The sequence below is a fragment of the Ylistrum balloti genome, unplaced genomic scaffold (genome assembly GCF_031769215.1).
Source record: "Ylistrum balloti isolate Yb309-2 unplaced genomic scaffold, AGI_CSIRO_Ybal_v1 Utg369876, whole genome shotgun sequence".
NCBI classification, from domain to species: Eukaryota; Metazoa; Mollusca; class Bivalvia; order Pectinida; family Pectinidae; genus Ylistrum; species Ylistrum balloti.
Window position 1 is genome coordinate 90586 of NW_026782016.1, and position 13749 is coordinate 104334.

General features: G+C 35.9%; 1 protein-coding gene across 1 annotated transcript in view; it reads left to right on the forward strand.

The window, feature by feature from the left end:
* The window catches only part of LOC132546193 (glutamate receptor 1-like), a 68645-nt gene that overhangs the window by 40736 nt on the left and 14160 nt on the right, over nucleotides 1–13749 (forward strand). Inside the window, exons 5-7 of the mRNA XM_060209903.1 lie at nucleotides 4611–4664; nucleotides 6049–6276; nucleotides 6961–7065. Coding sequence (XP_060065886.1) covers nucleotides 4611–4664; nucleotides 6049–6276; nucleotides 6961–7065 — 387 coding nt within the window. The remainder of the gene's footprint in view (nucleotides 1–4610; nucleotides 4665–6048; nucleotides 6277–6960; nucleotides 7066–13749) is intronic.

A 13749-nucleotide genomic window follows, 5' to 3' on the forward strand; every position in this document is an offset into this window, starting at 1 on the left:
CAAGAAGCCGGCTTTGCCATGATATCAAGCAATGCCTGTGAAGGAATCCCTGGCCGATGTAACAATCGAGAAACTCACATAGCAGTAGTTGTGATGTGAACAAATGTCAAAACGTACGTTTCTTTACTGCTGTGTTATAGCAAATTATATCGACTATGAATGACATAAAACATAAGAAGATTTCAATCGTTAAAAATTTTATAAAAGACGCACATGTGAATATTACCTTTCTCCTTTTCTCAGTGACGCAAGCGGATTAAAGTGCATAAATCAATGGACAGATATCGGGAAATCAAAATTGGAGGAAATAAATATCGAAATTTACCTGAAATAGTACGTTTTACACCCTAATTCCTTATATCTCATGATCTAATCAATACTGAATGACTACAAAAGCTTTACGTACCTGTGGACATTTGAACCGAACCGCTTCTAAACATTAAGAAATAAAAATAATGAAGATAAATATGTATTTTCCAAATTTTCTGTCGATGATGTCGAAATCAAATGCTAGTTGGAAGACACAATGCGTCACATACTTTAAATATTTTCTATCTGCCTATATCTATACGGTGCTGTTTTATGGTCAGTATACACCATTCTGGCATGTTATTGTTTAAACGTTCAACGCGCCCCATAAGGTTGATGCGCTGATATTTAAATGTTCCTTGACCACATTTGTCTAGGTGTATCGATGTTTAAGTTATCTGTGCAGTAGGCCAAGCAATGTGGTAAAAGAGGTGATCATTCTGATAAACACACACCGGAAAATCCCTAGGCCATCGCATCATTGATTTTACCATAGATAGCTAATTACATATCCCTAAAGTGTCTTTTCCATGCGTTCTTTCTCTGTGACTCTGCCAAGAGCACAATAAACGAAACCGTTCGTAACACGAGATGTGTCTGTCGGCCAAACAATATTGACAATGGGTCTTTCTGATTTTAGATGTAGCTAGCGACCAGTGGTAACGGTATGTTGCAATGTACACTGAATTTCGTCAGTGTGACGGATCCCAACCATTGCATTATCACAGGTATCGAAATCGATGGTTTTTGTTTTAAATGTTTCACAGTCTCTGTCAGCATGGTGTAAATATTGGTATCACGTGTCATTGCAGTATAAATATAAACTTTGATAATGTGATTTAAATCATGAATATCCGTTTTATATTTTAAAGCAACACGCACAAATTAAAGATCGCATGCAAGAAAAATTACGAAATACTAGTATACACGGAGTTACGGGAAAATAAATAAATATTATATAGCCGCACGTGCTGTATATCTGCCCCGCATACGAGTGACTAAACACGGCATTTTGGTATAATAATCAAACAAACAAAAACATATATCACAGTAAAGTTGATCGGTTGTGTCAAAGAGAAAGCAATATATAGAGAATTGGTCTTATTTATGGCAAGTTATGGTTGTCTGTTTTTCATTTATCACAATGCAGAATACAAACACGTTCCATATTTGACTCATGGCAAGACAAATTTTATACATATATTGACGTTTCCCATTGTAGTACAATACATTATAACATATACTTGATTGTCCAAAGATATACTTGTTCATTTATCATGATTTTACTAAACAATTGCAGACAAACCCCGTTGACTAGGTCGCATCTATCAAGTGTTATTTCTTTTCTGTATATAACCATAATATTGCAGTTCGGCATAAAGGTCTTTGGGAATTTTTTAGTCAACAAATTAAATTCTATGTTCCGAGGAAGTACCTGTTCAAAGTGTAAGTAGCTTTCTTGTGATATGATTCACATTGTAAAGACAGACTATTATATCATCGGCAAGTACAATTTATAATCCAGTGATTAATTATTAAAAATTTTAAAGGTTCTTGTTCCTTGGTGGCTAATTCGGTTTATGCGTATGCCGTGATCTTATTTTTCCTGTGTATAACATCTCTTTCCGAAGTTGAAACGACTTCTGATATATATTAGTGGCTTCCATTCCTCTTGAGCATCCATTTTAAATCAGTATTGAAAACCTTGATATATTTCTCCATATCTGAGGCGAGGGAATCTCCAAAATTTATTTCTTGAAATTTGTTGAAAAATTTCAGTGATGAATGATTTTACATAAATAATCCCATTTGATTGATGGTGAATGCAAAATAAATGATGATCAGATGGTGAACATAGAAACATAAAGTGATTTTACGACCAGCTTGTAGTTCTACGTCACATAACGGTTTATTACTGCTTCGACACACTGACAGTTCATTTAATGCTTGTTTTGTAAATGTAGGCTCCGTGTAGATTATTAGGTTTTGGAATATGATTTTATTTATATGGTGATTTTTGTCTTGTTGTTTTCTCTGTCCTTTCCATTTTGTTTTGCAGTGAAATAGACTCTAGATGATATGTTATTGGAGATTTTGTTAAGGACAATACAACCCTTTTTTCTTATGTTTCTTAGTTACACCACATACGATTAATAAACAACAATATGCATATGAAATACCGTAAGCATCGACATTTCATGTTTAATAAATATTACATACTTGATAATGATTGCTTTATTGATAGCACTACATGTCTTGCATATTTAATTCAGGATAAGCTATGTTAATTATTTAAGTTTTTGTCTATCGTATTAGGGAAATAATGATCTGTGGCACATACCGTCGTATTAAATATGTTATTCCCCTCTGTGACCTTTACATTATCTATGTATATTAGCTAAGGTATAGTCATTGTTGCTTACATCAATTCTTTTTATAGACATTTCTGTCAATAAAACAGGCATATTCCGCTGATATATTCTTAAAGTAAGCTACCACTCCATTGTTTGTCATTTCTGTTCATGAGACAAAAACATCAAGAAAATACCAACATGGCAAAATAAAATTATAATTCAAATTCAAATTCCATAAACTAGGGCAACATGTTAACAAAAGAATGATTTACACGAAGACTCCTGAAAAAGTATAAGGAGAATAAGACCAGGTGTTCCGCACGAGTAAGCGTCTTCTGCTTCATAGACGGCATCCTCCATGTAAACCTTGGTCAATCCAAGTGAGTGATGTCACGTTCTCAACTGAGGACAAAGTATACAACACCAGAACCATCAGGCAAACTAACGAGCATCATATACGTCCAGCTTCATGTCGCACAAAGAAATAGAATTTTTCTCAATGACCATAAAACTTTCCCACAATTCCCAGTTCTGGTCGACATATACGAAGGACGTAGTCAATAAATTTCTTGCTATTTAATGACGTCATCAATATATAAAGGTGAAATTAAACGACTTTGCAAGATCTTTGTGACATGTGTTTTTGATATTCTCTTCAGTAAATTCAGCCTCGTATGAAAACAAAAACAATTCCGCCATCAGAGGGGCGCAGTTGACAAACATCGTCTACACGACAGGAAGGCAAACTGTTAATCCAACATAACGACACAACGAGGTGCTAGCAGCACACTGTGATTACCAGTTCTGTCTTTAAAAATGAGCAATTTTAGTAGGCGTGATTGATGTGGCTAGACTATGAATTATTAACCGGAAGTTGATTACAACTAGGTTAACCAGTTGTAATTTGGTCAAACAAAATAAATGTTCACTGAGATCAGATTTATCAAATTCAAATTCCCGAAACATTAAAAGCTGTCATGGTCGTTTTTGTTAATCTGAGTATTTTGTATTTGCAGACTGAGAAGAAGTCTGACAATCGACAGCGATAAAGCTGCAAATGCTCTCTGCAAAACATGCCATATGTATTATAAAAATTGACCTAGGAATTAAAAAAATTAAATAAAAATTCCTAATTATTCTCAAGACATGTTGTGAAACAGTAAAACCGCTGTAACCACTTCAGTTAGGTCAAATTAGTTGTACATTTTGCTCAAATATGTCTATGTCGCGATTCTCAAACATCTCTAAGGTCGCGGTGGTTAAGTGGTTAAGGCGACTGATTATCCTGAAATAGCCCTCCAACTCTGGGTAGTGGATTCGAGACCTTTGTGGTAGGGTAGTTGCCACAGGTACCCGCCGCAGGTCCGAGAACTTCTGCTTTCCTCCAAAGTCAATCCATCCGTTCTTAAATGACCCTTGATTTGTAATAGGACTTAAAGCAAAAATAAACCAAACCAATCTCATACATCCAAGACATCTTGAGCTTTTACCGTAAACACCCCCAGAAATCTATTATTTGGATCAGTTATCAACAGCGATGCCTTGTATATTAGATACAACAATTCAATTACAACCACGAATACACCGAACGAATTCCAATCACGTGATCATTACATGACCTGATTCACAATATGTATATCCTAGTAACAAATCCGTTGAATGATACTTACAATATATGTGTTGGTTCTTTCTTAATCACACCTGTATGTTACATTTATCCGTTGGTAACCATTTTTGTGACATGTGTGGTAAGACATGCTGAAGGTATTATTGCTACCCGAAGGGAACGTTAAGGCTTTGCAATGCATGGTTCAAAATTTCAATAAAAGATGAATATATCCAATGGTTTTATTTCATGAAATGCAACTGTGTGATATTATGATGGTTACGAAATCTGTATTTCCGTTTACTCTTTTGGTTTATTAATTTGTTTATTTTGTTTTTCAGGCGCGGAGTCTTGCTATGCTGTCAACTCCTTACGAGTGGTTCTTTTACGATCCCGTACGTATACTAGACATATGGGCATTAATCATGACTAGTAATACAAGGTATTGTTGTATCATAGTGTAAACTGATAAATGTTCTTACAATATCGATATTGTATTTCCGGATCATGACCGGATCTACGTAGAAGTACGGAGTATGGTATAATAGTGTATACCAATAGATGTCAGTATTAATAATGTATTAACTGTTTAAAACTGAGACTGAACAAACTCGGGGTAAATGCTGTATAAAAGTTTATCCTAATGTAATTATGAGACTACAATATCAATGTTTTAATACTAGATAATAAATAGATTTGTCAGAAATTCTGGCTTCAAGATTGTATTGAAGTATAAAGAGTCGAATTTTGATTGAATATCCTCCTGTCATGATTTTGGTCGGAGAGATTTTATATTTATTACTAAACAATGTACGGTGAGTAAAAATGACATTTAATATCAGGGACAGGTGCTTCTTGGTAATATTTCACGAAACAAACATTTAAACAAATGTTAATATAAATATGTACATCGTTACCATGGATACCATTATCAAGGACTGCTGTATACTTTATATGTATAGACAAATGACAAATTGACTTGACAAAATATTGAAATACAGCAGACATGCATGTGGTTAATACAACATAGATTTAGGTTTTTTGAAAATATATATTGATGTATTTGTTAAAATTATCTTTTGAATTATGTTAATTTTCATATGATTCACGTATCAAATCAACAATTTAAATATGCGATGTATGCAGATGTTTCTTAGGACAGTAACTTCTACACACTGAATGACCCGTGTTAGTAAATTATTAATATTCCAATCAAGCTGGCGATTACGAATGCGATCATGCTCGAAAGGCTTTCCTAGCAAATTATCAAACCTAGATCACTTAATTACAGGTAACAACAACGGTTTTATTTGATTTGAATGCTCCAGTTATCAATCGTTATATCTAAAAGGATACAACTCTCGACTCATTTAATATCAAATCCCTAGATCTCGTCTCTGTCGCTATCAATAATAACACACATCTCGTTTCATCTCACTGACCTCGCTGGCTTCTGAGTGATTAAGGCGTCTGTCTGTCTTTATCACCAGCCACCCTCCACCTCTGGGTCGCGGGTTCGAAACTTACTAGGGGCAGTCGTTAGGTACTAGTCACAGGTCGGTGTTTTTTTCTTCGGGAATTTTGGCTTTCCTCCACCAACCAAACTACGCACGTCCTTAAATGATACGGGCTATTAATAAGAATAAACCATTTTTTATGAAGAGGACATGATTGTTATAACATAGCCCCGACATCATGTTATTTTTCATAACACAGATATTTTTTCCTGAAATGTATTCTAGCCGATTTCTGATTGGTTCATGGTTTGTGACTTCATAGGGTAATCAACTGAATGACGTATTCAATGACTTCCCTGAGGTGACCGTGAACTTTACCATGTTTGGGTTGATGAACGATTCGGCTGATCCAAAGTTTGGAATGAACGAGGACCGTCTTAACTGGTCCTTAGCTATGGACGCGTCATCTCTGGTCAAGATCGCCGTGGACAATGTAAAGAACTATACGACTTCAGAAGTGAGAAAAGGACTAGTCGATGCCATCAAAGAGGTATATTTGTGGAGTACTGTTGGCTAACATCGAACAGAGAGATCATTACCTCTCTTGTTCAGTAAAGGTGTTTTAGATATATCTGATTAAAAGCCTACCGTGATGCTTTATTTACCATTAGACAGATTTCGGAGACCAAGTATAAAGTAGATGATTTGATATTTGATAATAAAAGCTTAGTTAATATCAGAATTCTGAAATCTGACCTCTGGTGTTTGCATACCGGACGCTGAACTCATTAATTATATATCTAATTGATCGATATGTATATTTATCTGCTTATTGATTATAAATGATTTCAGCCTGAAGGGAATTAATTCCATTTTGATTAATATATATATATATATATTCCTATTGCAAAACGTTAAGATTTTCCTCTAGACATCTGCTACTGAATGCCTTTGTCTCAATATAGCGATCAAAGTTCATAGTTATCGGGGAAATTGCTGGTCATTGGCCCTTGATATTATGAACAAATTGTCTTAAGGAAATCAATTGGTACTTAAATTCACCTTAATCTTCAACTTATTTTTTGGACTTTTGAATCCGTAGGTTAAGAATGCGGACGATGTCAATGAAAATACCCTCTCCCCCAACCCCCAACCCCCGCCCCCTACGAACATGAATCATTTTACAGTAATCCGTAATTCTTTAGTTGACTTGTATTTATGTTGTCTCTTTCAGATTAAGGTACCAGGACTGACCGGAACAATGGAGTTTGATGAGAGAGGTCGACGTAACAATTTCTCTATTTTCCTCTCTGAATACAACGGCTTCGAAAAATACGCAGTATGTATTACAATTAATGTTAAATGAGTGAAAAATTATAACGTGGAATATTTTAAGCTGAAAATAGAATCCACCCATGTAATATTTTTTGTAGATGTCACAGGTGTAATATGCCTTGAGGCGTTTTTCATTGGTTTTGCCAGTTAGAAATCGATTGATACGCCGTAATATAGACATTCACATCCTGAATTGCAAAATGACTCTACAAAATGGCTGCCTCCGTCTAATTTTGTCCCAAACATTTTCTATTAGAATTTTAAGACTTGTTTCATACGATCTAATATGAAAGGAAAACTCATTGAATATCCTCCATATGTATTAGTATATCGATTGGCGCTATTAATTGTTATCAACATTTATTAATCGTTACTACAGTTGTAACTCAGTATTTTCGTCAGTATCTATTTCTTTTTTAATTTCTGTGGTTGTGTTTCCCGGTATAATTCTGGTCTGACCATTGTCAGATCCGTGTAACCGCGGGCTACCATTCCACAGTGACCAAGTGGTAATGACTAGATGACATGTTAAGTTGGTCATAAATGTATCCTATCGACATCGCGTCGTCGTTGGAATTGCACGGAAGACAAGCAAATGATCAGCAACTTTCTAATAAAATATAATAGCTAAATACATAACTAAATTTTGTCAAAGTACTGTTTCGTTTGTCTATCACTTGTTAGTTGAGTTACGACATGTACGGCTAAAATCTAGGAAACCAGGCTTAATAGACGTCAAACTGCAAAGTAACAGATTTTCATTTTTTTTTTTTTTTTTTGGAAAGAACGTCAAGTATATGTGCATATTCTGAACCGTGCCTCCGTTTACTTATTTACGTAAGGTGTAACCAGTGTTTGAGGTTTGTTTGTATGTTGGGCCTGGTTTATCGCAACGTGACCACTAAGGTCATTTTGAGGCTAGGCGTGGTCTCTGAGGGAGGTCCGTCTCGTGCTACTCAGAGCGATCGAGGTAAAGATGTTACCACCAAGGTTATACATCTATGACAGCGGACACTGGTTGGTCTATCCGCTTTCCTAGAAACAAAAGTCACCATAGGCATGGAGAATCGAGCTACACACCAGTTTTACTTGAGTTAACATAAACCAATGATCTGTCATCTGAGTAATTGCGAGGTCCTACGTTAATGTTGCCAAATATAGAGACCGAATTATGAAATGCTTAGTACGGAAACTATACAAAAACCCATTTGTCAACAGGTGCTCTTGTGCACATTCACACTAAATATAGAATTTTTAAACACTTTTAATGGCTATCTATTTTCGTGTTCATTTTTTTAATCGACACTGGTGATATATATCAGCAAATTGACGTCACTTGAACATAACCAGACTTCTAATTTGATTAAACAGTCCTGAAATAGGAAACTCCATTCCGAAATCGTTCTCATTTAGCCTTAATTATTCCCGCATTAACCATCTGAAACAATGGCTTTAACTTGCTACTGATGGATCGTTTAAATAGTAAATAGATGATATATGGTTGTAGAACACACCGCTGTATTGTTATGAGAAGTCGACAGGGCGTTGGCGCTGACATACGTTGTTACCGCTAACCTTCTGTAGTCACAGAATCAGATGGTGATTCTACAAGCCGTGCTATCAAAGACATCACTAGTCAATCAATGACACCCGTTTTATTTGCGAATTCATATTTGCCACTAAATCAATTTATTCTGGCGTATCAGTCATCAGGATTTCACAGAGCAGACTATAAATAGTTAATCGTATCGGCATGTATCCCATAAACATATCAAACCGGACACGCGCCGATGATTTCTGTTCTAACGGCGTCGTCACTGGTAATATCAAACGTTGAGGTAAGGCAACCATCTCCCCTAACATATAGTTATGATTCCGTTCAAATTCCATTTGGGTGATAATAAATTTATTTGACTGCTGTTATTGCTTTCTTCACGCTATGAAGGGTAGAGTCGTGCGCGTAGACAACAATGCTTTATTCCCGCTGTCATAAAGGTAAGGGCTCTCAATTTTCATAGCATTGGTATTGAATTGAAGATTTTATTCCATCCTGATAGAAAGTTAATACGGGAAAAGATGAATTCATGCTCAACAGAAGATAGCCTTGTAATTTTCAAGGGTCAGAATTTTTGCAATATCTTTTTTGGATTATTAAATTAAATCAAAAGATCACGATCTGAATGTAAAACGACATATGATACGCACGTGTCTCAATATTTCACGAATTAAATTTTCGTGATAACCTGAATGTACCACGAACTATCCGCCCGAATAACCGGCTTAACAGTAAAACATGCAGTGTTTAAACAAGTTTTATCTAGTTAAGAAACTTCAAAATGAAAAAAAGTGAGTACTTTCAAGGTTTTTATAGAAAAACTGTGTCGTTGGCACTTTATTTCGTTCATAAAAAGTAGTCCCTAAAGTCATGAAATCAGCGGAAACAACAACCTTACAAAAATAATGATGTTATGTGATATCAAAATAATTTATTCACTTAAAAGAAGGACGACAAAAAAGTTCTTTTTTTTAGTAGTGAAATAAAAACATAAAAAAACCAAAGTTGTAATTGAAGGACACGTAGTCTGAAAGGAATTGATCATCATATAAACGAGCTATAGATAATAATGTAGATATCTCCACAATGTCATCTGCATAGTAGGTCTATCTTTGCATAACATTTATCTGATAAATCTATTTGCCAGCGCAGGCTGTGCTTTAAGTATTCCAACAGCGTAAGTATTCATACAGTGCTTTGGAGGTACGAACTCGGTTTGGTGTGATTTTGTTTGGATTGATGATCCACGCCTCGCAGCAAATAACAAATGAAGACTGTATCGGTGGACAGAGTGATGAAAGACTTACGAGCGACATTTTAAATCGTACTCTACCTTGTCGAATTTATGCTGAGAAATACACGGAGGTTTGATAAATAGTGCGATTCGTTTGATTTTTGTATCTCCTCAATTAAAGGACACAAATACAAATTTCAAATTTTGAAGTGTTCCCACATTAGTTCCCTCAGACTGCATGTAGTACTAGATATATCTTTTTCTGTTCTGTGTTCCTAACTAGCAGAATTATTAATGTGATTTACCTAGTTTGTGGACAAACATCATTTGAGAGTTGTCAAGGCATTTGAGGTCGAGATATCACTTTCTTGAAAATACATTAAGCCCACAAGTCTACATCAGAAATAGTCGCAACGAAAGTATACTGAATAGCAGTGACTTTTAAGATCCGTGAAGTCCGTTATTCTCAGTCAGTCTTATAGAAACAAAGAACCAGTAGTGTAGATACAGGCTACATTGATACCTCATTGCAAAATACCATTTTCATTCGTGGAGAAGGTTTCGTCACGAACGATGATTTTTATTTCTAATAGTTTTATTGTCAGACATCTCTTTCTCCATTTGATATATGGCATTAGTTAGATTATATAACTATGTTGACATCGTTCAGAACATTTTAAACATTCCAATAATTAGAAAAAAAATCATTTAAAAAAACAGATGCTTAGCAAATATAGAATGACAGGTCTCCACTAGACAGAAATATATCCTAGCAACATAGTAATCTCGTGGTATACTAGATGAGCACAGCAGTCGACAGTGCGATCTTGATGTTTTTTTTTTTCGATTCGAAGAAATGATGATGTTTACTTTCATCTTGTAGCTCCGAAATGTGTTCATTTCTACAAGAAAACAATCATTTCACAATACAGTAATGAAAACAAACAATAATTCTATCTCGAACTTGCTGAACTGAGGACAACATTATATTTATCATTTAAGTCACAATGCCATGTAGCCACATCTAACGAACATTTTGACGAAAATGTGCTACACCACACCTTGCTTGAGAGCATGTCTTTACTAAGTTGGTGCTAATGCCGAATTATGTGACTTCATGGCATTAATGTTACTGTCTAAACGCGACGTGTGGGCCTTGATGATCGGTTCAATTTCCTGTCATCTGGTTTGTCGTTTCCTGACGTCTTGCGGTTTTTCCTGAGCAATAGTGTCTCCAAAATCTCTCATAAAATGCTTTATTTTGTGAAGAGTTGTAATTGTTGAGTTTTAATGATTCTGAATTTTTAAATGTATTCCTTTAAATGCGGGACGCCATTCCAAAAATAGACAGGCTAAAGAATTCGTTCTAGCGGTATGACGTATGAAAGAAATTCACAATAGGATGTACACTGATTCTTTTATCCCAAAATCACGTTAATGAACCTCTCTCTGAGGATATTAAGCAAGGCCCGTAACTAACCAACTTAAAGTATGTAAGCCAAGTCGCATGATTTGGTTAAATTTCTGTACAGTTTCATATAAACTCATTTAGTCGTTCTAGGTCACTTTTTTCAAAACCTTAGTGAACGTCAGTCACATTTAATGCAAGTAAACGGTAAACTTATACGGTTTTCTGTACAAACATTTCTAAAAAGCAGATGAAATATTACTTTAAACAGGTATCTGCTGTGCTCAATAATTACCTTCGAAGATTTCTGCATGGTCAAGTAGTAGCCATCAGAATAGGATGTATGTAACTATTTGACAGTAAAAGTCGACTATATTCAGTCCTGAAGGTCTAAATATTTGGGGTTTTAAGGCAGAGTGTAGATGTTGTACTGTCTGCAAGAAAAGCTCAAAACATATTCCATGGGTATTTTTTCATTAAAACCTATAATAACGGGTAAAGAAATTATTGGTAGAGTGGGAATGTATGTAGAGGGGTAGTGTAGGTAGAGAGCGTTATATGCATAGGGGTATCGGTAGAGTGGGGTATTGGTAGACGTCGGGGTATTGGTAGACGTCGGGTATAGGTAGAGAGGGGGTATAGGTAGAGGGCGGTATATGTATAGGGGTATCGGTAGAGTGGGGTATTGGTAGACGTGGGGGTATTGGTAGATGTGGGGTAAAAGTAGAGAGGGGGTATATGTAGAGGGCGCTATATGTATAGGGGTATCTGTAGAGTGGGATATTGGTAGGCGTGGGGTAAAGGTAGAGAGGGGGTATAGTTATAGATCCCTAACACAGCCTAAAATACCTCAAAGCAAAAAAAAATCTATAGAGTATTCCAATTAATCACAGTGGTCCTCTTTAAGAAAACAAAGATCTTTTTGCTAGTTTACTTTTTGTGCAGGAAAACACAAAATTGGTATTTTTGTGATTAAATATTTTTGATATTCAAACAGTTTGAAAATATCCATAGACAGATAACTGATAGTTCTTCAAGTGTCGCCATTACGAGAACAACAATGTGCTGCTACAACCAGCACGGTTAAGTAGTTCTATCTTTAGTTTTTTTCTCCATATCATTACTCACTCCAATCGTTTTCAATTTCCATTTTAGATCTTTTACCATAATTCTACCAAGTTCGAATGTAAAACCAATGGTTGATGATATATAGATAATGTAAGATTTAAGATAAATAATTTCTAATTTAGTATGCAATATCTTCAGGATCGTTTAAAATTCCCTTCAGAACCATCCACCAGATAAAGAGACCGACCGATGCTATCGGGGGTTTATTGGACAATCCTTGGTACCAAAGGTATTCCGTTTGCGTTTGTGTTCCTTGTCACATTTGTGTCATCCGTCGCGCTCCTTACTGACGGGGATACTAATTTGCCTTGACACCAACATCCATCTACCTCAACATAATGAAATCACAACATCTTGCACAGTAGTCCCTATCCAAGTCCACAGCACCATGACTAGGCTAATGTCGATTTATAGTGTAATTCGCGCTGGGTTATTACCCTGTATGATTTCCACTTATTCACAGGGAAAATAATCGAAGAGAAATGCTTGTTTTACGGTAACCGTCTCATCAGATTTACAACGCAGACTTGACATCATTCGATTTCGTTCTGATGATAACGGGTATTAATCCGCGGTGCCCACGAAGTAACACAAGTTAACTGCTTGAACATATGCTACATATTCTAGCCGCCCTAACTTGGTAACCACGAGCGGAAAAGAACAGGGAAATTTAAGGTGTATAATTTCAAATAAAGTTGCATAGAACTGCAGAATATGTCGCTCTTTGGACAGAAACAGAGTTTAAATTTCCGTAGATATAGTGGTAATCCAAGAACACTAGTCTTAGACGATAGAAAATGTGTCACTGGTTTAGCTTATCCATATTCTTCTGGTAGGCCCGGTAGACAATCACAATTATACGAAAATAATGTTTACGTTACGCTCTTTTAAGATAGCCTGCCAATATGACCCCAATATCGAACTTTGAAAATGATTAATATATCATCCGTCAACACTGACTCTTATATCATCAGTCAACACTGACTCCTATATCAGCCTTCACCACTGATTCCTATATCAACCTTCAAAACTGAATCCTATACCAACCTTCCACATTGACTCCTATATCAGCCTTCCACACTGACTCCTATATCAGCCTTCACCACTGATTCCTATATCAACCTTCAAAACTTAATCCTATACCAACCTTCCACATTGACTCCTATATCAGCCTTCCACACTGACTCATATAACAGCCTTCAACACTGACTCCTATATCAGCCTTCCACACTGACTCCTATATCAGCCTTCCACACTGACTCCTATAACAGCCTTCCACACTGAATCCTATACCAACCTTCAACACTGACTCCTATATCAGCCTTCCACACTGATTTCTATATCAGCCTTCAACACTGACTCC